This window comes from Physeter macrocephalus, chromosome 21, assembly GCF_002837175.3.
Source record: "Physeter macrocephalus isolate SW-GA chromosome 21, ASM283717v5, whole genome shotgun sequence".
NCBI lineage: Eukaryota > Metazoa > Chordata > Mammalia > Artiodactyla > Physeteridae > Physeter > Physeter macrocephalus.
The window spans coordinates 17,194,656-17,221,826 of NC_041234.1; the positions used below are offsets into that span (position 1 = coordinate 17,194,656).

General features: G+C 35.8%; 1 protein-coding gene and 1 non-coding gene across 12 annotated transcripts in view; both read right to left on the reverse strand.

Moving 5' to 3' along the window:
* Positions 1-27,171, reverse strand: part of DMD (dystrophin) — a 2,398,628-nt gene that overhangs the window by 2,209,100 nt on the left and 162,357 nt on the right. For 2 of the 11 annotated variants that reach the window (XM_055081921.1, XM_055081920.1), the window contains exon 1: positions 8,129-8,531. The exons of 1 other annotated variant lie outside the window; for it this stretch is intronic. Coding sequence is in view for 1 of the 10 variants with exons in the window: in XM_028482831.2 (XP_028338632.1) it covers positions 8,129-8,159 (31 nt within the window). In the remaining 9 variants the exon portion in view is untranslated. Of the gene's footprint in view, positions 1-8,128; positions 8,546-27,171 lie in introns of those variants that run through there. 8 more of the 11 variants (XM_055081917.1, XM_055081916.1, XM_028482836.2 and 5 more) reach the window with 6 other exon arrangements.
* On the reverse strand, positions 12,164-12,236 carry TRNAG-UCC (transfer RNA glycine (anticodon UCC)). The gene has a single exon. It is a non-coding gene; the product is annotated as a tRNA-Gly (tRNA).

The window sequence follows — 27,171 nt, forward strand, 5'->3', positions numbered from 1 at the left end:
TACAGAAATATTATTTTCCTTAGGATTTCATCATTCTTTCTAGATGCCTCTTCTATGATTTTCTGAAGTGTTCTTGTCTTCCTTATTGAATTCCTGGCCTCCTTCTCTTCACCCTCTTTATGATCTTTCTACCTAGTCTTATCCACTCTCTATGGCTCACACGTTAAGTCCCCAATAAGGACTTCATTTGTAGGCTTCACATCCCCAGATCCACAGCACCCATGCTCTGCATAAAAAAACTTATTACTTATCCCCAATCTTTCCCATTATTCCAGCTCTCTTCAAGTCTTCTCCTTATAAATGGCACCATTATCCACCCAATTCTACATGCCATGGAGGGCACCACATCCAATTCAATACTAATTTCTACTGACCCTATCTCCTAAGTAAATCTTAAATCAATCCACTTCTTTCAACTCCACTGTCACCATTCTAGTCAACATCACCTTACTTTGCCCCTGGAGAAGCTACCAGATTGATAGCTTCAGACTGATAACTCTTCATCTACTCTTTTTTTAAATAAATTTATTTATTTATTTTTGGCTGCGTCGGGTCTTCTTTGCTGCGCGCCGGCTTTCTCTAGTTGCGGCGAGCAGAGGCTACTCTTCACTGCAGTGCACAGGCTTCTCATTGCGGTGGCTTCTCTCATTGCGGAGCACGGGCTCTAGAGCGCAGGCTCTGTAGTTGTGGTGCACGGGCTTAGTTGCTCCGCGGCATGTGGGATCTTCCCGCACCAGGGCTCGAACCCGTGTCCCCTGCATTGGCAGGCAGATTCTTAACCACTGCGTCACCAGGGAAGCCCCTCGTCATCTACTCTTAACATCTCTTAATCGCTTCTTCACAAAACACAGTAATATTCTTAAAAAGAAAAAACAAAACCCACAAACATGGTAATATCACTGCCCTACCTGAAACCTTTAAAAGGCTGAGCCCTGATCTTACTATACAGAAAAAAAATCATTCTCATGAGGTCTGAGGCTCTGAACAATTGGACCCCAGCCCACTGTTTCAGCTCCATGCTCCAAACTTTGCCTCACTTACGACACTCTAGGAAAACTGACCTTCTTTTAGTTCTTTCTTCATACCAACTTATACCTTCACATATGTTTTTCCCTGTGAATGTCACATTTTCCCTCTTTTTCCCTTGGACAACTATCGCCCAACCTCATTCTTCTTTGTCATACTTTGAAGGTCATTTTCTTAAGAGTCCTTCCCCCAGTTTCTAATACTGGTCTAGGTCTCACTGTCATACATTCTTCTAACAATGTGTGCTTTATTCTGTAGCCCTTATCCCAAATGAAGTTTAAATAGTGTGTGTAACTACCATGTGTAAAATAGATAGCTACTGGGAACATGCTATAAAGCACAGGAAGCTCAGCTAGGTGCTCTGTGATGACCTAGATGGGTGGAATGGGGGTGGGTGGCAGGGAGGTCCAAGAGGGAGGGGATATAGGTATATATATAGCTGATTCACTTCATTGTACAGCAGAAACTAACACAACATTGTAAAGCAATTATACTCCAATTAAAGAAAAACCGGGAATGGGAAATAAATAAATTGTGTGTGTGTGTGTGTGTGTGTGTGTGTGTGTGTGTGTGTATTCTCTCCTAAATTCTAATCTCAGTGAGTTCACTTATTTAGAACATTATCTCCAGAGAGCATGGCACAATACCTAGCACAAGTAGGCACTCAATATATACTAGTTACACGACTAAACGAATGAATAACAATGAATGAATAATTGTTCCTTCTTTGAACAGTGGTCACTGAAACTCACACAATATAAACTTTACGTAGTCACTTCCTTTGATACTTTTACTTCTGGATTTATTTAGAGAGCCAGTCTATTTCCAGACATTTAAAGTAAAACACTGCAAAGTCCATAGGCTTGAGCGAAGTAAACTCTGTGATAACACTTGGGGCTCTCTGACATAGCCCATTAGAGATGGGGTATGTACACCTAATCCAGAGGAACCCTTTAGCTCTTCAGCAGCTGTGCATATGGCTCCTGACCTGCCCTTCAGGCTCTACTAAATCAGGATTCCCCAGCTGTCTGAGCTTCCAGTAAGCTCTTTCAGTTAACCACCTACATGCCAACGCTGCTTGTATCTGGTTACACTCTTTAGCGTATAATTTTCCTTTTTCCTCCCTAGTTATTTTCCAATACATCGGAGCCACTGGGATTCACCACTTTCATACATAATTTTATCCGTTCCTCAACTATTTTGATAATATTTTGTCCTCTTAGTCAGCAATCTATTTCTAATACTGCCCTCGTAAGCATCAATATAAAAAGGAATTACTCAACTTGCCTTTGATGAAAATACTTGAGCAGTTCTGACTCTGTGATTTTTCTCCTTTCTTATTTCTTTAGTTTGACCTCACACAGTTTCCAAGGCTAAAATCTGCACTTATAACAGTGTGCTGACTCCTGTGCCCTTTAAGTCAGCACTTAGCTCAGGCTAAGGTACTATTGCTGCTGTAATCTGATAAAGGAGCAGACAAGTTGTGTGCAAATAAAGATGGGTGCCAAGAATGAGCAAAAAGCCACTGATGTTTATGCCCTTTTATAGTCCTGATTCCATGACAGTCTTAGCCAAAGGCAGAGTGGGAGGGAGGGAGAGCAATTTAAAACAAAAAAAGCAAAAGCCAAGAAGAGGGTGAAAACATTGCAAGGGTAATCCCTTTATTTGCCCATAATTGGGTAAAATGAGACACTGTGATGCTAGTTGTGCTTAATTAATACTGGTCTTTTTTAAACATCAATTATTTCAAAAGGTTGGAGATAAAGTACATCTAAAAGTTGAAGAGAAACTGGCAAAAGCCTATATGTTATTTTGGCATATATAAATTCCTCACTGTTGTAATGCCCATGAATGGGCTGAGTATTTATTAAGTATGAACTAAGAGCTTGACAATTCAAACATTTTTTTCAAGTTTCTTTAAAATTCTATTAACCCTGTTTAAAATCCATTCGGCTACCTACATTCTGACTTTATTATGTGAATAAGCATGGGCTTTCACAGAGTTCCCTTTAACATTCCTCCTATTCATTAAAACAACCCAGTTTTCTACTAAAAGTAAACAATAAATGAAATAAAGAAAAATAGAGGCAACGTGCTTCCTCAGATTCTTTTACTTGAACAGTAACATAATAAGACTAAATATTTTAAACTAGCCTTAGATATATTTCAGCTTTCAAAATTAATGTATAGAAAATCATTTTTCCGACATTTAAAATTTATGGAAAATCAGTTGCTTAAAATTATGTGGAATCAAAATACTGATTTAACAGTTCTGGAAGATTCATTTATGCACACCGAAAACAACAGCATCAACAGTTCACCAGCATAGTATCAAAATGACAGTTCCCTTTCAGTTAAAGGATAATTGTCGACTCTTCCCACCTTCCATTAGTGAAGAATGGGGTGAATAATGACAAACCAAAAGTGAGGCACTGAGGTAGAAGGTAAAAGATAACAAGGAGACTGAGAAGAAACTGATTTCCAAACTCAATCCAGATTGCTAGGAACACTTGTTTTCTCCGGGCTTAGTATCATTAAATATATTGTACTATGCAAAGTCACCTCTCTAGGGACTGCAGGGCCCCAGAAAATTGCTCTGCATCTTCTTTCACCTACTGAAATTCTGAGGTCTTCTGAGTGAATATCAGAACATAAAGACTGAGCACAGAGCTGGATGGAAATTTTTCCTTAAAATGGTAGCCTAAGCGGAAGACTCCGGCGCTGAGAGAAGGAATACTGCCCTTTGCTTTTGTTAATAGGCATGTGGGGGACGTCTTTTTAAGCGTGAATGAGCAGGGCCATTCCCTTTCTTCATCCTCATCTGCCTGATGCTTATCAGAATTGCGGCTGAGACATTTAAGATTCCCTTAAAACAATGGAGCCAAGGTTTTTTGTTCTGTGGTTTTCTGGCCATATTCAGGGCAGTAATCTTGAATGGGGAAAGAAAAAGGCCATGTCCCTTGGAGTTAAAGCATTTCAGAATCTCTGGAAGAGCCATCTGGTTTAAAAAGGCACTTGAGAAATTCCAATATGCTATAATACATGGGAAAACAAGCTCTTGACACTCAAGTTTCAGGAAAAAACAAACCAAATCACCTTAGCTGCTAATCTTCAAACTACTGTTTGCATAGGAGTGATTCACAAAATGCAGGGTTACTCTCCCCTTCAAGAGAGGATATCAGAATCTCTGAAAGACGTTATCACTCACAATATTAACTAGAGGGAGTTTGACATTTTACAAATATAAAGATGTTAAGGACAATTCTACATGTGACAGAAGTAGACAAACACCTTCCAAATTGGCAAAATAATAAACTATACTATAGCACTGCCAACCTAACTTTCATATCTGTATTAAAATTAAACTTCAGAACTCCAAATACATTATGAATATTACTCTGTCAATGTTGTAGAGCGTGAAACTCCAAGGAAGTTTAACGAATAGATGTTTTTAGATGAGGAAAAAATGAAGAGCACAGGTGTTTACTTATTTGCACGTTTGAGTTTTGAAGATCAGTCTGCTGCATGGACCATACTCCCGAAAGACAAATATTTTCATGAAATTATGCTATGGTACTTGGTTGCATTTAATTAAAAAAATGTCTTCTCATTTCCCATACTGCAGCCCATGACCTTCCCAACAAAACATTCCAATATGAACCAACTGCCTTGATAACAGAACACAAATCTCCTAGGACTATAGCAGGACTTTGTGAGAAAGAAAACTGTTGCCTCCCTCTGAATTCAATCACAACCTGAATGTACTGCATAAAAATAAACCAAGGTCATCATTATTCCTTTTCATTCTGATTTGGCTTGCCTTCAAGCTACATACCCTGTATATCTGAAATAACTGCACCGCCTCCATTAACTGAGTTTGACATCATTTTAATCATTGTATCTTTTCAGAATGAAAGGCAGAAATGTCAAATCCCTACCATTATAAATTCTTCTAACTCCCTAATCTGCATTAAATAAAAGCTTGTCTTTGAGAAATAATATATGCTTTAAAGAAATATAACTAGTATCAATTTTATTTTAAAATGTAAGTGAGAAAAGATTCACCCACAATGAATCTCTTCATACAGAGGTGATTTCCCACGAAACTTTTAAAGCTTAAGTCTTGAAGCCCTTCACTTGTATTGGCTCCTTGCAAGTCCTACCTAATTTTGTATTCTTAATTCTGTATTACTTTTCCTAAAAGAGTCCCCTTCCTTCAATTTTTCAACCTCAGGCCCCATAAAACCTAGGTCTACTTCTTCCCTCATGGTTTGTTATGTTCTGTCATTACTCTTAGTTGTCAATTTCTTTTAAAATGATGTGTATTTAAAATAGAAAATAAAACACATAAACAGAAAATTTGGATGACTGAATCACTTTGCTGTATACCTGAAGCTAACACAGTATTGTACATTGTACGTCAAAAAAAGGTTTAAAAAAAGAAAATTTTCTTTAAAGAAAAGTTAAATTCCAATTAATTTTCAATGTCTCTCTTAGGTAACTTAGTATCTAAGTTAAACCTGTGATTTAAATGTGTACGTGTGTTTATATAAAAATACACAGTCACACCAAAATATTATGTTTCTTGTATATGCAATGCAAGAAAGAATGGTGTAATGAAAAATACGATGAATCATTTTTAATAAGTTAGGGAAATATTACAGCAGAAGGTGGAAGGGGAAGGAAAGTTTGGGAAATCACTTTCTTTTAGTTTTGCGGTAAAGCCATGATGAAAGATAATAGAATTAAAAAGAACACCTGACTTTTCCAGAGAACAAAGATTTTAATCTCTTTTATTAAACCACACAAGTGGTTAAGAGCTTTACAATTTGTTTCACACACAGCAAAGGACTTGGACTACAAAGATTTCAAATGAATACTTTAGGACTAAAGAGGAAGCTGTATTAATATCTCCGTCCAAATTATGAATTTACATTTCAGTACTGTCTAGCTGGAGTACTGTCAAGCAACACCTCTCTTCCTTAAATAACAGAAATTTGCACAGAACACTTCGCAGTCTTTTTTTTTAAGTTTAGACTAACTACTACATGATATTGTTTACTGCATTTTCCATACTGCTATGCCACGTAAGAGACACAGAAAGCTTCTTATTAAATTAACAAGTATATTATCTATTTAGATCAGCAATCTCTTTTCCATAGTTAAGATGCCCTTAAAAGACTGCAAATGTAATTCTAAAAGATGATTTTATTAGACTTCAAGATAATTTGCATCATTTAAAAAATTCTAAGGAAATGTATAATTTGCAATCAATTATTTGAATGATTCTTTGCAATGCAATATTTAAGTAATTCTAAAAGTAAACAATACTTAGGTTAATACAGTGATGTTCCATATTAATTGGTGACTATTTTGGTTAAAACAGAACCAAGTGTACTCTTTTAAGTTCTTCAAACTAAGGCAATTTTAAAAACTGTATTCAAATGTCAATACATTCAAAGAGTATTATGTTGTCAAATAATAAAAGTTAATGTATAATATAACCTTGTGAATATCTTCATTTTCTCTTAACAAGCTCATTGTCACGTAGTCTAAGTATTACCTGATCGTTTCAAAATGTATTATAATAAAGTCCTACAGGGATTGTCCAGAAATGTTAGCTGTCTTCAGATTCTGATTCAGAATTTAAAAAGTCATTTGAATATCTATGACAAAGCAGACAGTATGTTTGCCTTGCTTCATTCCAAAATTAAACCTCTGCCATTCTTCCTAAATTGATCTACACACTGTTTTATGGTTTTAATTTTGTAGCTATATCGATTAAGTGAGCAATATGTGTGTATTGCAAAGAACAAACGTGCTATTGTATTTTTGTAATATTAGTAAATGGGATGGTTTTTCAATCAGAAAGCAATTCTGATACTCACCAAAGAAATTTATAAAATAAGGAAATTATATAAAAATGTTTTACTACAAAATCTGGTAGCGTCTTTTGTGAAACAATAAATGCACAAGGTTAATTTCTTTTCCACAATTTTTTCTCAGAGGCAAAACTTCTGTTGGGACTCTTTTCCAGAAGTTTTGAATAGTTACTTATTTAGAGAGATTCACTCTTTCCATTTTTTTTGTTTTTTTACTTTTTTCATTCTTAATTATAGGCATTGCCCTCATATCTATTTCAGAATGACTATAATCCACAAATCAAAGGCAGGAAAAAAAAAGATAATCTCTTTCATCCATCTCTTTGGGAGACACTGTACTCCTCATATATTATTTTTATATATTATTTTTACTGTTGTGCCACATTCAATTTTTACATTTTTCATTAGTCATCCTGACTTTCTTAAAATAAACAACATAGGTAGAGCTTATATAAAAAGCCAAACTAAAAAGTTTTACTGAAAAACTAGGTCATCATAGACATGAAAAAACACCTTGACTTTACTGCAAAATATGATTATAAGCCCCTCATGTTTTTCTGTTGTTTTCTCAATAAAAGTATCTGGTCATTTGCCAGCAGAGATCATCTCATTATTTGAAATAATTTTCATGACACGCTACAGAAAAGAACATTCAAAATACTAAATGCAATATGAGAAAGGAACTTTTAAATTAAATATTTATCAATACTTTTCTCAACCTCCATTTATTCATCACAATTCATTTCATTCTTTATTTTCCCCCACAATATGCCAGATAAAACTGTTCTAACCTTGAGGCATCCACATGTCATTCCCATAGAGCAATTAGTTCACTGAGAATATGTGTCAGGTCACTACCCCACATGTAACTGTTACTAAATACAGAAATATCAAATAATCATGATAATAACTTAGATACACAAACTACTTCACAGCAATTTAAATGGTTTGTCACAGATACTCCAAGCCAGGTATGCATATTCTATTACTCTAGTACTTTCTTAAATAAGAAAGGTGTGTTTGATTATATTTTCTATTGAAAAGTTCTCCCAATGAGAAACATGTACACCTGCACATACATATGTGTACAGTGTATATAACATTTATGCTTATTCACAATCTACTATAGTAAGTTTAAATTAAGCTGCTTAATCAGTGAGTTTGTCACAAACTAAAAGTTATGCCATGGTAAAAAATATTTTTAGTTACTTTGTACTTACAACAGTCCTCTACTTCTTCCCACCAAAGCATTTGGAAAAAAGAAAAGTATATATCAAGGCAGCGATAAAAATCTTGGTAAATTTTCTCCCAACTTTATTGCTTCAGTAGGTTTAGGAATGATGAGAAACCAATCAACTTCAGCAGCCTTTAAAAAATAAGACTTCAGGTTTTCCTATTCGTTTTCTCTGATGCTAATTGCCTCCAAGGTCTGAGTCCTGTAAGGGGAAAGTGACTGATCCCAACACTGAGTGAGTCAACACAGTAACTGATGCCAGGATTCTGTAGAGGCCCCTGGATATTTCGAATTCCAGGACCTGCGCAGAAGCAAGAGACTCGCCTTTTCTCTCAAGTTGGTTTCCCATAATAGGACTGCCCATGGCCACTACATATAAGGTTGTGCTTCCAGCATGGCAAGTCCTGTGAAATCAAATGTTGTTCAACTGTTCTCATTAATATCCAAACCAGAAGAGCACAGAGGACATTGTACTTTCTCTCAAAGGCTTCTAAACATTAAAAACTCTTCAGTAAACAACTGTAACAAGACTTTCTAAAACTTCTATGCACATTTCTAAAATAACAGAGCAGAAAATCCTGATCTAGAAGAGCCTTTTAAATGCCTTTCTTTTTTTTCACCTTTCAACAACACTAAAAACTTCACTCCACTGAACATAAAGAAATGCCCAGAATAATATATGCATTTGTTATGTATCCACTGTCTACCAAACTTAATTTCTACCCTGGGGATCCAATCAAAAGTCATGTATTGATGATGCCAATAGCCTGACTAAGAGAAGCAATAGCAGAATGAAGCAGCTGAGCTCTGAAGGCAGAATGTGTATAGTTCTCATGGGACAAGGTTCCTGCTAAAATAAAGAGCACTTTTAGAATGGAAAAAAGAAATCCTCCTAAAGTGCTAAATTTCTGTTGTAGCTTATGATTACTAACAAATTACTCTTTCTTCAACTTTTTTGGTGAGAATTATTAAAACACCATCCTCTTAGACAATGAGTTAATGATCAATTATGTAATGGTTCTCAAAAGCTTTCTGTATTAAATGAACACAGTTGTGACACGTTGTTCAGCATGTTTGTAAACTATTCTTGGCCAAGAGAAGGCTTCTTTATCTCCTTTCTTTATTTTATTTTATTTTTTTATTTTTTTGTGTGTGGTACGCGGGCCTCTCACTGCTGTGGCCCCTCCCGGTGCGGACCACAGGCTCCGGACGCGCAGGCCCAGCGGCCACGGCTCACGGGCCCAGCCGCTCCGCGGCATGTGGGATCCTCGTGGACCGAGGCACGAACCTGCGTCCCCTGCATGGGCAGGCGGACTCTCAACCACTGCGCCACCAGGGAAGCCCTCTCCTTTCTTATTTTTATTTTTAATGCAACAGGTGAGCCCGATATTTATAGGACAGACTGGTAACACATTTTAGAAAGATAGTCCTTTTGCAATTACAATGATCTCTGGTAAAATTATTTGCTTGAGTGTTTTTACAGTACCATTTGTTAAAGTGACAGACTCATTTTTCTATGTCAAGCATTCAATTGCTTGGCACAGAAATAAACTGTAGATAAAAATAGGAAAAAAACCCTGACGTATGGGAGTCAGATGATGATGTTTACTTTGACAGTGAAGTATACATTTTATATTTTGGAATACATCATAATATTACCATTCCCCCCAACAAAATCCATATGAAATAAAACACAAGCCCTGATTTTAATTTTGGGTAATTATATTTAAATTACTATCATCCAAAACAGATTTCAAATGTTCTCTATAGGTCACCTCATCTCCTTAATGTGGTTATCTAAATATGCACATAACCAACAATTTTATAAAACATAATAAGAAAAGTGTCTTAGGAGTGACAAGGATCTAAGTCTGCATGTTAGCATCAGTGTCCTACGCAATGGACTGCAGTAATGCCCAGAGTACAAGTTCCTTTACACCTGTACTATGAATTCCCTGTAGATATAAACCCGTGTTTTGGCCAAGGCACACGTACCGTTTATCAGTGATTTGTAAAGTGTAGTCTATGAAGCAGCAGCAGCAGCACATGGGAACATTTTAGAAATGTGAGTACACGTGAAACCTGAAAAATAAGAAACTTTGGGAGTAGGACTCAGTACTCTGTGTTTTACAGGTGATCTAATGCATGGCCAATTTTGAAAAACCCTGAAGTGTATGTTTCCAAAAACAATTGTGGCTCCAAATATACCAAAAACTTGTCTTGGTTAATACCTAAAGCACCAAATACCGAAGGACCTGAATGCCCTTAGGTACATCTTAATTGTCTTTCAGCCTTAGTCAATAATCAGAATTTGTTGGGCACCTGTGATGAATTCTACATTAACGCCGAATACTTATAGTTCTCTTAAGGTTGTTATAATCTAGGTGGGAAGATAAGCTAACTGGAAATAGTGAAAGGTACATAAAATAAAATTTGGCCCAAACAAAGTGAACACTAGTTCAGGCCACGCCACTACTTTCCTGTGGTCACTTATGTCTCTCATTTAGTCCCCACAATAACGACACTGGAGAGGTTTTAGGAGTGTCATTATAAAAATGACTGGCCAAGGAACTTGCTCAAGTTCCCATTGTTAATAATTGGCTGAGCAGGATTTTTCAAAAAATTATTTGAACTTTTTATTTTGAACTAATTATAGATTCACAAAAACTTGCAAAGATAGTATAGAGGGGTTCCATAAACTCTTCACTCACTTTCCCCCAACAGTTACATTTAAGATAGCTATAACACAATATCAAACGCAGGAAATTGATATTGGTACACTGTACACATTTCTGTCATTTCATCATGGGTGTAGATTTGTGTAAACACAACCTCAATCACAATGCACAGCCGTTCTATCACCACAAAAATCTTCCTTCCTTTACGGTCACACCAAACACCCTCTTCCACCAGCCTGGCACCCACTAATTTGTTCTCCATCACTATAATTTTGTCATTTCAAGAATGTTAGATAAAGGCAATCATTCAGCATGTGGCCTTCTGAGATTAGCTTTTTTCTCTTAGCATAGTGTCCTAGAGATCCATTCCATTTGTTATCTGCATCAATAACCTGTTTACTTTTAATGCTGAGTAGTATTCCATCTCATGGATATACTATAGTCTGTTTAGGCATTCATTTCTATAGGACATTTTGGTTATTTCCAGTTTTTGGTTACTACAAAGAAAGCTGCCAAACAATCACGTATATTTTTTTCATTTATCTCGATTAATGCCCAGGAGTAAAGCTGCTGGATCATATGGTAAATACATATTTAGTTTTTAAAAGAAACTGCCAAAATGTTCTCCTCAGGGTCTGTACCATTTTACATACCTGCCAGCAATGCGAGTGATCCAGTTTCTCTATATCTTCCTTGGCATCATTTAGTGGTGTAAATTATATATATATATATATATATATATATATATATACATATATATACATATATATGTATATATATATATAAAATACAGTATTATATACATTATATTAATTTTTGTCGTAAACAAGTAGAGATATATCATGGCAGTCTTAATTTGAATTGGCTGAAAGGTTAATAACATTGAACTTCTTTTTCCTCATTCTTATTTGCCATCTGAATATACTTTTCAGTGAAATGTCTACTCATATCTTTTGCTCATTTTCCAACCGGATGCTTTGTTTTTAACTGCTGAGTTTTTAGCGTTTTTTTAACATACTCTAGATATGGGTCCTTTGTTAGATATGTGGTTTGCAAGTGTACTCTCCCAGTCTGTAGCTCGTCTTTTCATTTTCTTAATAGGGTAATTCCAAAGCAAAAGTTTTCAATTTTTATAAAGTTCAATTTATTGAACTTTTTCTTGTATGGTGCTTTTGGTGTCATGCCAAAGAACTCTTCACCAAGCCTTAATTCCTGAAGATTTTCTCCTATTTTTTTAATCATTTTATATTTACATTTAAACCTAGAATTAATTTTATTTTTAAAAACTATTTATTTATTTATTTATTTATTTTGGCCGTGCTGTGCAGCTTGTGGGATATTAGTTCCCTGACCAGGAATTGAACCTGGGCCCATGGCAGTGGAAGTGCAGAGTCCTAACCACTGGACCACCAGGGAATTCCCTAGAATTAATTTAGAGTTCATTTTTGTATACGGTGTAAGGTTTTATTTTTTCTTTTTGGCTTACAGATTTCCAATTGCCTCAATGCCATTTGTGGAAAGACTATCTTTCCATTGAATAACTTTTGTACCTTTGTCAAAAACTAGCTGGGCACATTTGTGTGGATCTATTTCTGGGATTGCAACTCTGTCCTACTGATTTATGTGTCTATCCCTCAGCCAATACCATACTGCCTTAATTACTGTAGCTGTATAATATGTCTAAGCATTAATTAGGGTTATTCCTCCCACTACATTATTCTTTTTCAAAATTATTTTACACATTCTAGGTCCTGTGTTTTAACATACAAATTTTAGACAAATAGGTCTACAGATCAGACAACAAAATATCTTTCTGGATTTCGATAGGGATTGCATTAAATAGATCAATTTGGAGAACTGACATTCTTACCATGTTGAGTCTTCTAATCCATTAACACAGTACATATTTCCAATATTTAGGTCATCTTTATTTTGTCATACTGTGCTTTCTAAAAGTGCTTTGTATTGTGATCATATTGTTCCTTCATATGTCTATAATAATATCACTATCTATTATGCATGTGATTGCACAAAGAAAGGGAAAAGAACAGAGGTTCCCAAACTACCATTCTGAAAAAGAAACACATTAAAATACAGAACTTTAGTTTTATAAAAGTGCAAAGCACCCACTTCTGGGCATATGTCCAGACAAAACTATAATTCAAAAAGATACATGCACCCCTAGGTTCATAGCAGCACTATTCACAGTAGCCAAGACATGGAAACAACCTAAATGTCCATCCACAGATGAATGGATAAAGAAGATGTGGTATATCCATACAATGGAATACTACTCAGCCATAAAAAAGAATGAAATAATGCCATGTGCAGCAACATGGATGCAACTAGAGATTATCACAGTAAGTCAGAAAGACAAATACCATATGATATCACTTATATGTGGAATCTAAAATATGACACAAATGAACCTATATATGAAACAGAATCATGGACATAGAAAACAGACTGGTGGTTGCCAAGGGGGAGAGGGTTGGGGGAGGGATGGAATGGGAGGTTGGGTTAGCAGATGTAAGCTTTTACATATAGAAAGGATAAACAACAAGGTCCTACTGTATAGCACAGAGAACTATATTCAATATCCTATAATAAACCACAATGGAAAAGAATGTAAAAAAAAAAAGAATATATATATATGTGTAGCTGAATCACTTTGCTGTACAGCAGAAATTAACACAACATTGTAAACAACAATTTTTAAAGAAGAAAAAAATGAAAAGCATATTTTTATTACATTGAAGGCTTACATTAGCATGTTTTTAAATTACTTTCTTTAGCCTACAGTTGTAAAATAACATGCAGTAAAATGAAGACCGGCCCTTGCTTATATTCTAAAACTAACCAGTAATCCCTATATCATAAAATGGGTGAACTATTACTTAGAAAGAACTGATTAGGGTAAACTTAAAAGTAAATAAGGAGTGTATTCTTAAGAAATTGAGGGTTTCCCTGGTGGCGCAGTGGTTGAGAGTCCGCCTGCCGATGCAGGGGACACGGGTTCGTGCCCCGGGCTGGGAGGATCCCACGTGCCGCGGAGCAGCTGGGCCCGTGAGCCATGGCCGCTGAGCCTGTGCGTCCGGAGCCTGTGCTCTGCAATGGGAGAGGCCACAACAGTGAGAGGACCGCGTACCGCCAAAAAAAAAAAAAGAAATGGAAACTCTTAATGGCAGCATTATATATATATAGTTAACATTTTTATTGCAGTATAAATGCTTTACAATGGTGTGTTAGTTTCTGCTTTATAACAAAGTGAATCAGTTATACATATACATATGTTCCCATATCTCTTCCCTCTTGCGTCTCCCTCCCTCCCACCCTCCCTATCTCACCCCTCTAGGTGGTCACAAAGCACCAAGCTGATCTCCCTGTGCTAAGCGACTGCTTCCCACTAGCTATGTATCTTACATTTGGTAGTGTATATATGTCCATATATACACTATCGCTCTCTCACTTCGTCCCAGCTTACCCTTCCCCCTCCCTGTGTCCTCAAGTCCATTCTCTAGTAGGTCTGCGTCTTTATTCCCATCTTGCCCCTAGGTTCTTCATGACCATTTTTTTTTAGACTCCATATATATGTGTTAGCATACGGTATTTGTTTTTCTCTTTCTGACTTACTTCACTCTGTATGACACTCTCTAGGTGCATCCACCTCACTACAAATAACCCAATTTTGTTTCTTCTTATGGCTGAGTAATATTCCATTGTATATATGTGCCACATCTTCTTTATCCATTCATCTGTCAATGGACACTTACGTTGCAGCATTTTATATTAATTGGGATGGGCCTGAGTCATTTCCCCCACTTATACTGTACAATTATTTAACAGTTTTAAGCACTATGACTAATAAAGCTTCAAAGGATAAATAAGCTGGGAAGAAACAGGCATAATAACTAAGATTTTATATAAAGTTCACAAATTTACTGATTTGGGAAAAATCATTTCTGGGCCATTTCCCTTCTCCACAATGATCTATATTGGTTGAGATGTTATATTGGGTTGGCCAAAAGGATCGTTCAGTTTTTTCCGTAAGATGGCTCTAGTAGCACTTAGTTGTCTTTAACTTCATTTGAAAAAATTTTGTTAGATTCTATTGTGACAGCCATCATATCAGGGTGCATTTTAAAAATCTTATCAAAATTGGTGATATTACATTTAAAATTTTGATTTGTAGTAGTTCACTTCTTGTGTATAGAAGTACAATTAATTTTTTTATGTTCATCTTGTATCCTGAGACCTTGCTGAACTAATTATTTCTATGAGTAGTTTTGTGGAATCCTTGGGATGTTTTACATAGCCCATCATAATATCTGCAAATAGGGAAAATTTTAACTTTTCCATCCTGGTTTTTATGCTTTTATTTACTATTCTTACATTTTTGTGCTGGCTAGAACTTCCAATACTACAAAGAGTAGCAGGGCTGAAAGCAAATATCTTTGCCTTGATCCTGCTATTAGGAAAAAGGAATTAAAATATTTCACCATTATTATGATGTTGGCTATAGAATTTTTCTAGATGTTCTTTATCAAGTTGAAGTCCTCTATTCCTAGTTTTCTGAGAGATTTTTTTTTTAACATGAATGGGTGTTGAATTTTGTCTAACCTTTTCTGGGGCATCAATTGATAAGATGTTATTATTCTTTTTTAGCTAGTTAATATAATTTACCAAATTTTAAGAATGTTTGTCTCTATATCTATGAAGGTTATTGGTCTGTAGTTTTCTTCTTTTGTACCATGTTTGTCTGGTTTTGGAATCAGATTACCTCTTGCCTCATAAAACATGTTTGTAAGTATTGCCTCCTCTTCTATTTTCCGGACACTGACAGTTCTTTCCTTTAATCACATGAAAGATGTCATGCCATTTCCTTTTGGATTCTATGGCTTCTCATAAGAAATTCTGTCATTTGATTTTTTTTTTGTACCTATAAAGTGTCCTTTCTCTTTCACTGCTTTCAAGGCTTTTTCTTTTTTCGTTTTTTTCCTTTATCATTAGTTTTCAGAAGTTTGACTATGATAGGTGCAGGCAGGGATCTCTTTGAGATGATCTCTTTGGGTTTCTCAGCTTCTTGAATCTGTAGGGTTTTGCCTTTTGCCAAATTAGGTTATTTTTAAGCCATTATTTCTTCAGGTACTTGTTCAGCAACACTTTTTTTCTCTCCTTTCAGGACTCTGAGACATGCATCATAGATATTTTATTATAATCCCACAAGGTCAGTGAGGATCTGTTCATTTTTTGTCAGTCTATTTTCGTTCTTGTTCAGACTGGGTAATTTCCATTGTTTTATCTTCCTGTTCACAGATTTGGCCCTCTGCCCCCTCCAATCTGCTATTAAGACCATCAACTGAATTTTATTTTGATTACTCTATTTTTCAGTTCTAAAATTTCATTTTGTTCTATATGTCTTCTATTTCTTGCTGAGACTTTCTATTTTTTGTTTGTTGCAAGCAAGTTTGTAATTGCTTATTGAACCATTTTATTTATAATGGCTGCTTTAATATCCTTGGCAGATAATTCGATCACCTATGTCATTTCAGCGTACGCGACTGTTGATTGTATTTTTTCATTCAAGTTGAGATTTTTTTTTTCCTTGGTTTGATGAATGATTTTAAATGGAAGCCTGGACATTTAGGGTATTATGTTGTCAGACTGTGGACCTTATTTAAACCTTCAGTTTTAGCTAGCCTTTCCTGGCAATGCTTTGTTGGAAGATGGGAAGGGGGTTGTTCCCTTGCTACTACTAGGTAGGGTTGGAAGTCCAGGTTCCCCATTCAACCTATGTTGATACCTGAGATTATTTCTCTGTGTGTGTCTGCAAATTATACTGCCTTGACATTATTTTAATTTCCATTAAAATAGTAAACGGATATCTGGAGTCTTGTGGATTCATTTTTAAATATTCAGAGTTTTTCCCACTGGACAAAAAAGAGCTGCAACTTGCAAAACTCAAAGCATATCTTAACTGATATTTCCATAGACGATGAACTGTATGATACTTGCAAAATGATTTGATTTTAGAACTTGGTACTATATAGCAGTGCTTTCTATAGAGTCAAGACAGAAGACACTTACTCACTTATTAAATACATGTAAAACTGATTTATCTGCGTTGTAAAAATAATGCATGCCTAACTCATATATTGATTCTCAATCGTTTTAGGAGGTAAATGTGTAGGAACTAATGAAGGTGTTTTAAGATTTCTGAATAAAAGAAAGCTATTATGAGTACAAAGAAATTAAACACATTGATGTCAGCGAGCTGAGGATCAGTACCAGGATCTTATGGTTGCATCTCTTATACTATATTAGTCAAGGTCCTGGCATGAAACAGGTAGAAACAAAAGCATGAGCAGAAAACAATTTGTTGAAATAGCCGTGGAGAGAGGTATAAGCAGGATGATGAGAGCAAATAAAGGATGGTGAGTCATCCAGGTGATAGTAAAAGCAGGAAGTTCCTTCCACCTCCAGTTCTGATGGGTCAAAGTGAGGGAATAATGTTGTCAGAATAGTAGTAGAGACACACAGTCAGTCACCAGCAGGACTTTAGTGAGGCACATGGAAAAGGAAAAACAAAGACCTTAAAATCTTTTTCCACCTGCCCTCTGATATCCTGGTGTCACACAATTGGCTGATAGAGTGCAAGAGGCTTTGGTGATGGAGATGAAGAGCTAAGCTTCCCAGGGCAAAGAGTAGGGAAGAGAATGTCATAAAGTGGAGTGGGTCCACTGATACAAGTAAAGAATGATCAGCACATGGGCTCAGCCCACCATGTAAGTCTTGGAAGGACACTCAGTACTAATATGATACCCTAGTGGAAAATATGATAAGGGATGAATTGACCCTTTGAAAACTAGCCCTTGCCTTCATTTTTCAGCTCTGCATTACACCTCTCTGAATTCCACTAAAGTGATCTCATGTACTTTTCTACCAATGTATCTCAGATTACTTCAGAAGTTCACCATAAACGTTCTCCTTGCATGGTGCTTCGCTACTTGTTGCATGTATAATAAATAAGCTGGATATATGTTGAATGTGTGAATTACCTGCTGGAATGCAAACTCCATCAGAATAGGAGTTAGGAACTGTTTCATTCCTGTTGCCTATCATTTTGCGATGTATATACTATTGCCTCTGCTTGCAATTTCCTTATCTTTGATCCTTTACCTTTGTATTGCATGCCGCCTTATCCTTCTGGGCTTTCTTTAAGTTTACCTCCTCTAGGAAGATATTTTGAGCTTCCCGTCAGCCCCATTTGTAGCTGGGTCTAATGATATGAATGCACCGTCCTACTCAACTGTAAACTTCTTGAATGTTAAGGACTGGTTTCTATTTATGTTGATATCAGTTCTCAGAAGTGTATTGAGTATAATAGGAGCTCAATGATATCAGCTGGAAAAAAAAAAGAAAAAAGGTACAAGGGAAGAAGAGAGGAATGTACATTGCAGATAATTATAATACACAAAATAAATACTGAATTCTTTGAGGGTGGCACACCAAATCTGTTTTCAAGTATACGTTAGGAGAGATTCTGAATCTTGTCACTGTGGAATGACCATAGCATCAAATACTCATTTAAAGCAATGGCACTGAGCTGCAGAATGGATATGCATTTATTTTTCAGACATTTATTAGGGACTTCCCTGGTGGCGCAGTGCTTAAGAATCTGCCTGCCACTGCGGGGGACACAGGTTCGATCCCTGGTCCGGGAAGATCCCACATGCCATGGAGCAACTAAGCCCGCGAGCCACAACTACTGAATCCCATGCACCCTAGAGCCCGAGTGCCACAACTACTGAGCCCACATGCTTCAACTACTGAAGTCTACGTGCTCTAGGGCCCATGTGCCACAAGTACTGAGCCCGTGTGCTGCAACTACCGAAGCCCGCGTGCCTGGAGCCCGTGCTCCGCAACAAGAGAAGCCACCGCAATGAGAAGCCTGTGCACCGCAATGAAGAGTAGCCCCCGCTCGCCGCAACTAGAGAAAGCCCGTGCGCATCAACGAAGACCCAAAAGCAGCCAAAGGAAGAAAAAAAAACATTTGTTAGAGCCAGATTTTCTACATTAAGGATATAAGGTAATAACTCCTGGTCCCTGCCTTCAAGGGGATTATGCTTGAAGTGTATTAAAAGAAAATTTTACATTTTAATCTACTTGTTAATTAAGAAACTCAAATAAGCTTGATGACACCTGTCTGAGAGAGGTACCTAACAGAGGGACCAGATTTTAAACATAACACCAGATTTACTGCCTACCATAAAAGACTGTCATGTATGTTAAATAAAGCAATGTATTTAAAAAGTCGTTTTCAACTGTATACATTAGAAAAGAGGGAAAATTTCAAATCAATAATCTAAGCTCTCACTCCAAGAATCTAGAAATTGAAGAGCAACATAAACCTAAAAGAAGCAGAAAGAAGGAAATAATAAAGATCAGAAATCAGTGAAACTGGCAACAGAAAAATAGAGAAAATCAATGAAACAAAGGGCTCCTTCTTCAAAAAGATCAATATAATTAACAAAGTGCTAACAAGAGTGACCCCCCTCCTCCCAAAAAAACCACCCCGAGGACACACAGGTTACCAATGTTAAGAATGAAACAGGGGATCTCATTACAGACTTGACAGACATAAAAAAGATAATAAGGGAATACTATAGGTAATTATTCACACAAACATTCGACAATTTGAATGAAATGGACCAATTCCTCATAAAACAAAAACTACTGCAAATCACCCAATAAGAAATAGATAATTTGAATAGTCCTATTACTAATAATGAAATGGAGTTTATAATTTTAAAACCTCAGAAAAATAAATCTTCACGTCCAGATGGTTTCACTGGAAAATTTTACCAAACTTTTAAAGAAGGATTAACACCAATTCTACACAATCTCTTCCAGAAAATGGAAGAGAACACAACAATTCTAATACATTTAATGAGTCCAGCAATAGTCTGATACCCCAATCAGAAAAAGACAGCATGAAAAACCAACAAACGAAAACAACAAACTACAGACCAATATTGCTTAGGAATATCAAAGCAAAATTACTTAACAAAATACCAGCATCTAAAATTCAGCAAATATATAAAAACATCATGTAGTGTTTGTTCCAGGGGTGTACAGCTGGTTTGATATTTGAAAATCATTATTGTAATCCACTGTGTTAACATGTTAAAGAAAAAAAATCACATGATCTTATCAATGGATGCACTACAATCATTTGACTAACTTCAATACTGATACCTGAAACAAACTCTCTGAAAAACAGAAATATAGGGGAACTTCCTCAACTTATTTATCAACACCTATATAAACCCTTCAGCTAAGTTTGTACTTAGTTTAAGTATTAAATGCTTTTTCCCTAGCACTGTGAACTACTCTCACCCATCTTATTGAACACAATGCTTCAAGTTCTAACCAGTGCAATGAGGCAAGGCAAGGAAATGAGTCCATACAAATAGGAAAAAAGACATAAAACTGTCGTTTACATGCAGATGGGATGAAAATGAAAATTCCAAGCAATCTACAAAAAAAAAAAAAATCTCCTAGAATAAGTGAGTTCATCAGGGTATCAGGATTCAAGATAAACAAACAAAAATCAATTGTATTTCTACATACTAGAAATGAACCCCTAGGTTCATTGTGGACACTGAAATTAAAAATATACTACTCTTTTCTATCTCAGCAAAAATCGAAGTAGCTGTTCATCTAACAAAACATGTCCTTGACAATAACAAAATGCTGTAGAAATAAATCAAAGAACATCTAAATAAATGGAGAAACATACTGTGTACATGGATTGGGAGACTCAACATAGTAATGTCAATTTTACTCAAATTGATGTATAGATTTAACATAATTCAAATTAAACTCCTAGCAAAGTTTCTTCTTGTTGTTGATATAGACAACTTTACATGGAAAGGCAACGGAACTAGAATAATTAAAATAATGTTGAAAAAGAAGAATAAAGTAGGGAGAACCAGAATAAAGTAGGAAGAACAAGAATAAAGTAGGAAGAACAAGACTATCAGATTTTAAGACTTAACATACACAGCTGTAATAATTAAGATAGTGTGGTAGGATAGACACACAGATCAATGGAACAGAATAAAGAACCACACAAATATGGCCAACTGATTTAGACAAAGATCTGAAAACAATTCAGCTGAGCAAAGATAGACTTTTCAACAAACAGAGCTAGAACACTAGAACACTTAAGTCTCACACCTTATACAAAAGCAGCTACTAATGGATGATGAATTCAGATTTAAAACATAAAACTCTAAGTATTTTAGAAAAAATACATAGAAAAAAATCTTAGGATCTAAGGCTAGGAAGAGTTTTTGGATATTACACTAAAAGCATCGGCCCATAAACGGAAAAATTGATAAGTTAGACTTCAACAAAAATTTCAATGTTTGCTCTTAAGGAGATAAAAAGACAAGCCAAGGAAAAAATATCTGAAAACCACACATCCAACCAATGATTAGTATCTACAATCCATAAAGAACACATACAACTCAAAAGTAAAGAACAAACAACAATAACAAAAAACTCCAAAAACTTATTAGAAAACGGTACTCTGGAAAATAGCTTGACAGCTTTGTAAAAACATTAAACATGCAAATGTCATACAATCCGGAAATTTCACTCCAGGGCATTAGTTCCAGAGAAATGAAAATTATTATTCGCACAAAAACTTGTACATGAGCGTTCTTTGCAGATGTATTTGTGATGCACAGAACCTGGAAACAACTCACTGAGATATCCTTCAACAGGTGAAAGGCTAAACAAACTGTGGTACATCTATCCAATGGAATACTACTCAGAAATAAAAAGAAAAACCAATGATATACAATAACCTGGAAGACTCTCCAGATAGTCTTGCTGAGTGAAAAAGCCAATCCTAAATGGTTACATATTGTATAAATCCATGTATATAACATTCTAGAGATGACAAAATTATCCAGATGGATATCAGACTAGTGGTTTCCAGGGGTTAGGAAGTAGGTGGGGGCAGGAGGGAAGTGGATCTGGCCAAGAAAAAGGTAACATGGGGGTTACTTGTTGTGATGGAGATATATTTTGTACCTTGATTGTTCTGTCAATATCCTGGTTGTGATACTGTACTACAGTTTTGCAATATGTTATCACTGAGAGGGACTTGGTAAAATGATAAACAAGATCTATTGGGTGTTTTTTTCTTTCTTTCTTTCTTTTTTTTTTTTTTTTTTTTTTTACAGCTGCAAGTAAATCTATAATTATCTAAAAAAATTTTTGTAAATAATTTAAAAAAGATGGCAGCCTGGGTTTGGCCCATGGGCCAACATTTTCAGATTCCTGATACAGGACATTGATATCTATGCACATAAACCAATACAGGGGTAAAACACACTGAAGAATAAATGGCAGCAATGTCATGTTTACAACTATCTTTGCACTTGCTCCTCTTTGTTTTAAAGGCTACTGTGATTGGGTTATGAATAACAACATATTTAAAAGCTACAATTCTCTAGTTGAAGAAGACTTTAAATCTGCAAATAAGAATTCTGGGTATCTTTTAACTAAATATTTAGAATACTGGAAAAACAGGCTCTAAATGACACTTTGTCGTTACTTAAATTCAAAAAACATTTCACATATGAATTTACTGAAAGCCTAGACCAAGTTATTAATGTGCAAGAGTGATGAAAATAATATAAATCTGTGTGGATGACATTTAAATTGCAGCTTCAACGAACCTATAGGCTCAAGTCAAAATCCTTTCCTAATTCTTGCTTTAAAAAGTTTTAAGGTTAAGTGGGCCATCCTAAGAAACAAGAGATGACAGTGATCTAAAAATCTGGGGCTTAAAATTTGAGGACCTTCTTTGTTTTGCCAATGTTTCAAGCACTTGGCTACCTGAAAGCTTTACTGGTGTCTTTGAAGAGTTCTATGAAATGGAGGGGTTCTGACACTTAGACTTCATTAGTTTCCTGACAAAGCTGGAGAGAAGGTTAGAGAGGACTTGTGCAGCAGATGAAGCTACGCATGCTATTCTCTCTAATAAGCTTTGAGAGAGTGATAGCGTGAAAGAGACAGGTCTTTACTTGAGTGGCATTCTATTTTGAAGGTCTCACTAAAGAATGCTTTAAAAATAAATTTTAAAAAACCCTCACAAGTGATGACCATTTATAATTTGGCTCAATATTTTTCCTGAGCCTCATAAGAATATACTTACTCACTGAAGCCTGAAAGTGGAAGCCTTTATGGAAACTAGAGAAAGTATTATATTTGACTCTAAATGAGGTTTCAAAAATGGACTGGATTTAGAGGAGGATTTAAAAAAATGGTTTATATAGGTTTTACTTCCCAAAGGCCATTCAATTTTTTAAAAGTCATTAAAAATTCTGAAGTCTGGTTACTTGAAAATAGTCTACAGCCCTTATTATATTAAACATTATTGCTTAAATATTCCTATATTATGTTGGATCCAATTGATGCCTCAAAAAACTAAAGCACTCATATTTCCTTAATCATTTTTAGAGGACTGAAAGTTTTGTTGTGAAGTTTCAGGGTTAGCTTTATTTCGTAGCTTTATTTAGGGTATTGAAAAGTCTGTTGAGTTACCGAACCACGTTTAATATATGTGCGCAGGTGTACATGTGTGTATACCTTTTTCATTATTAATTAATTTGTCTTCAAAGCTACATGCTTCTCTTCACATTAGTACATGAAGTACTTTTTTAGGATTTCAAGATTTGTGGTAATACCTTTAGAAAAGTGGAGAAGAGAGTAAGAATAAAGATAGGTATAAATCTCTATTTTTAAAATTAAAAAAAGGGATTTGGGGAAGGATCACATCAATAAATCCTCAATATGAAAACAGGAAAGTCTGATAATAAGGTTGGTTCTTGAAATGGGGGTCTGCCAAAAAATATTAAATCTTCGGATTGAGACAAGGTGGAAGCAACAGTTTAATCCATGAGAAAAAATAAACTGTGTCAGGCTCTCACTTCTACCTTATAGTCCCTATATTTTCCCTATTTTCTTCAGTTTTTGGAAAGAGAGTAAAATGAAATAATTTATGGTTTAACTCAAGTGAAGTTGAACTTGAACTAGTTAAGGGATGGTTCTGATGGTGATTCAAGTAGGGAATTGAGGCATTTTCTCTGTTCCCCAGTCCAATCCATTTTTCCCCACAGGTAGTATAGGTACCTAGTAGCAGAATATTCGCTGTTCTTCCTTCTCGAAACTTATAATGTTGCTGTCATTCGTTTATCTTATCCATAAGCTCTAGTCACCCAATACATTGTTGCTAATATTATTTTGAACAAAGAGATAACTATTATATCATTAGGAATAAGAAAAATAAAAGATTTGATTTTATTTTCATTCCTTCCTTCTCTAATGCTCTTCTTTTCTTTATGTAGATCCAAGTTTCTGACCTACATGATTTTCTTTCTCTCTGAAGTACTTCTTTTGACATTTCTTGTAAGGCAGACCTACTGGCAACAAATTCCCTGAGTGTTTGTTTGTGTGATAAAGTATTTATTCGTCCTTCACTTCTGAAGGATAATTTACCGACATAGAATTCTAGGTTGGTGGGGTTTTCTTTCTGTCAACAATTTAAATATTTCACTCCACTCTTTTCTCACTGGCCTGGTCCAACCCATTTTTTGCCCTTGTTTTTTCTGCTGAGTGCCTGCAAGGCTGATCCTCACAAATGACATCTTTTTAGCTCGCTGGATGACTTGTCTCTGGTGGTCTTGGCCAATGGGAGGCACAGACATCAGACCACAGGCAGGGAGAGAGAGGGTCTGAGGCATTATTTTCCTATCCCCCTCCACCTTATTTGGTCCTTATTTCCCACAGTGGCAAGTTACATCCCTAACTTCCCTGTCAGAAACCCACTCTTCCACTGCCCTATCTCTTACTGAATTTAGAAAATGTGACTTCCTTCATTTGACACTTCAGCCTTGGAAAGGGGGACATATAATAATGTGCTACAGCTGGTAGTCTGGGCCATGATAACCCTTTTTGTGTCCTTTAAACCTGCCCACACCTCTCAAAATAGTCCCTTTATTGTGTTTTATTGAACCCTCTGTATCAGATTCTATTTCTTTCCAGAGTCATGGCTGATACAGGGAGATCAGAAAAATCAATAGCTTCTCCCTTTGAAGTAATAAAGTATAAGATGAAAATGATGGGATTCATAGTTACTTTAATCCAGTATGCTTCTGTGTATATAAACAATCTATAGATTTTTCATAGCTGTATCTGGTGGTTTGAGTATAAAACACTTATTAGAACTTAAGATTAAAGTTTAGCACCTCTATACTGAATTGCATATGGAGTTTTCACTCCAGAAGTAAGGGTTAAAGCAATGAATGTCTTGTCATTTAGAACAGGAATCATATAACGATTCACTTGCTTACAATGTACTCTACTCAGTGATAAAAGGCCTAAAATTGTGTATCTGAGTGTTTGTGTCTGTATGAATAAGTCACTCTACACCCATACACCACACCCTCTGCTCTGCAAGAACATGGTAACTGAAAGACCTTATTACAGCGCAGCAAAATATGCATGAAGTTATCAAGCTGTTTGATTCCAAACTGTCTTATTTTTTTCTGGCCTCTGTGCCCCTACACTAGCCCATAAGCTTGCACATTTTCCCACTGTGCTTAACTAAAGAGATGCTTTAAAAACAAAACTTGAGAAGCATATGCCTCTATAGAAGGTGTAATATTTCAACAGATATGAACCAGTGTGGGGAGGGGAGGTAGAAATGGCCCCCAATTTTTTTTTTTCATCTCAGTAAGGTTCAGAACTTTATATAAATATCTTAGCTATCAAGCCTGCTTTTCCCCAGTTTATTACCTGTGGAGCTGTATAAATCTTAACGTTTTAAATGATACTAAATAATTGAATACATGGGGAAAATGACACAGACCCATCCCAATTTATGTAAAATAATGCCTTTAGAGTTTTCAATTACTTAAGAAATCTTTCCTTATTTATTTTTAAATTTAGCTCACTGGGTACTTTCTAATTAATTTGTCATCTGTTTCATGAAACAGGGATTGTTGGTCAATATAGGAATATAAGCAAGGACCAGTCTTCATTTTACAACATGTATCATAAAACTGCAGGCAAAAGAAGAGTAATTTAAAAATGCACTAAATAGGGAGGGTGGGAGGGAGGGAGACGCAAGAGGGAAGAGATATGGGAACATATGTATATGTATAACTGATTCACTTTGTTGTAAAGCAGAAACTAACACACCCTTGTAAAACAGTTATACTCCAATAAAGATGTTAAAAAAAACAAAAACAAAACAAAAAAATAAAAAATAAAAATGCACTAATGCATGACTTTAAAAAGATGTTCTACATTCATGAAAAATTATAGGTCTCTATCAATCCCTCTTCAAACAATTATAACATTATCATTTAAAATTATTTCAACATCATACACAGATGGTGTATATTTAGTTATAGTCATTTAAATTTTTTAAGAAGTGCTTCCCTTTCAAAGCTGCAGATTTGGACCCTTTCTTATTTTCCCTTTCTTTTTGTAATAATGTACATAATATTGTCTATAACACATAATAACATCATAGACAATACATTATAGGTGTATTAGAAATAAGAAAACACAATCTAATCCCAATGTGAAGCACTGTTAAAAGGCACAAAATGATGAAAGAAATCAAAAAAGATCTTGTAAGTGGAGAGAGACACTGTGTTAATGGATTGGAATACTCAACATGGTAAAGATGTCGATTCTCTCCAAATTGACATATAGGTTTGATGCAATTTCTACCAAAATACCAACAAGGTCTTTTTTGTAGACACAGACAAGCTTATTCTAAAATTTCTATGGAAAGACATAGCCCTGTAATAGCTAAAACAATCTTGACAAACAAGAATAAAGTGAGATGACTCATACCACCCGATGTTAAGACTAACTATGTAACTACGGTAATCAAGACACTGCGGAAATGGCAGGGGGACAGAGTTATAGACTGATGCAACAGAACAGAGAACTGAGAAATACACTACACAAACGTGTCCAACTGATCTTCAAAACAGTTGTAAAAGCAATTAAATGGAGGAATAGGTCTTTTCAAGAAAGCTGCTGGTGCAAATGAACATCTACTATAGTTAAAAAAATTAACTTAGGTCTCACACTTTACACAAAATTGACTCAAATTATAAAACATAAAACTATAAATCTTGGGCTTCCCTGGTGGCGCAGTGGTTGCGCGTCCGCCTGCCGATGCGGGGGAACCGGGTTCGCGCCCCGGTCTGGGAGGGTCTCGCGTGCCGCGGAGCGGCTGGGCCCGTGGGCC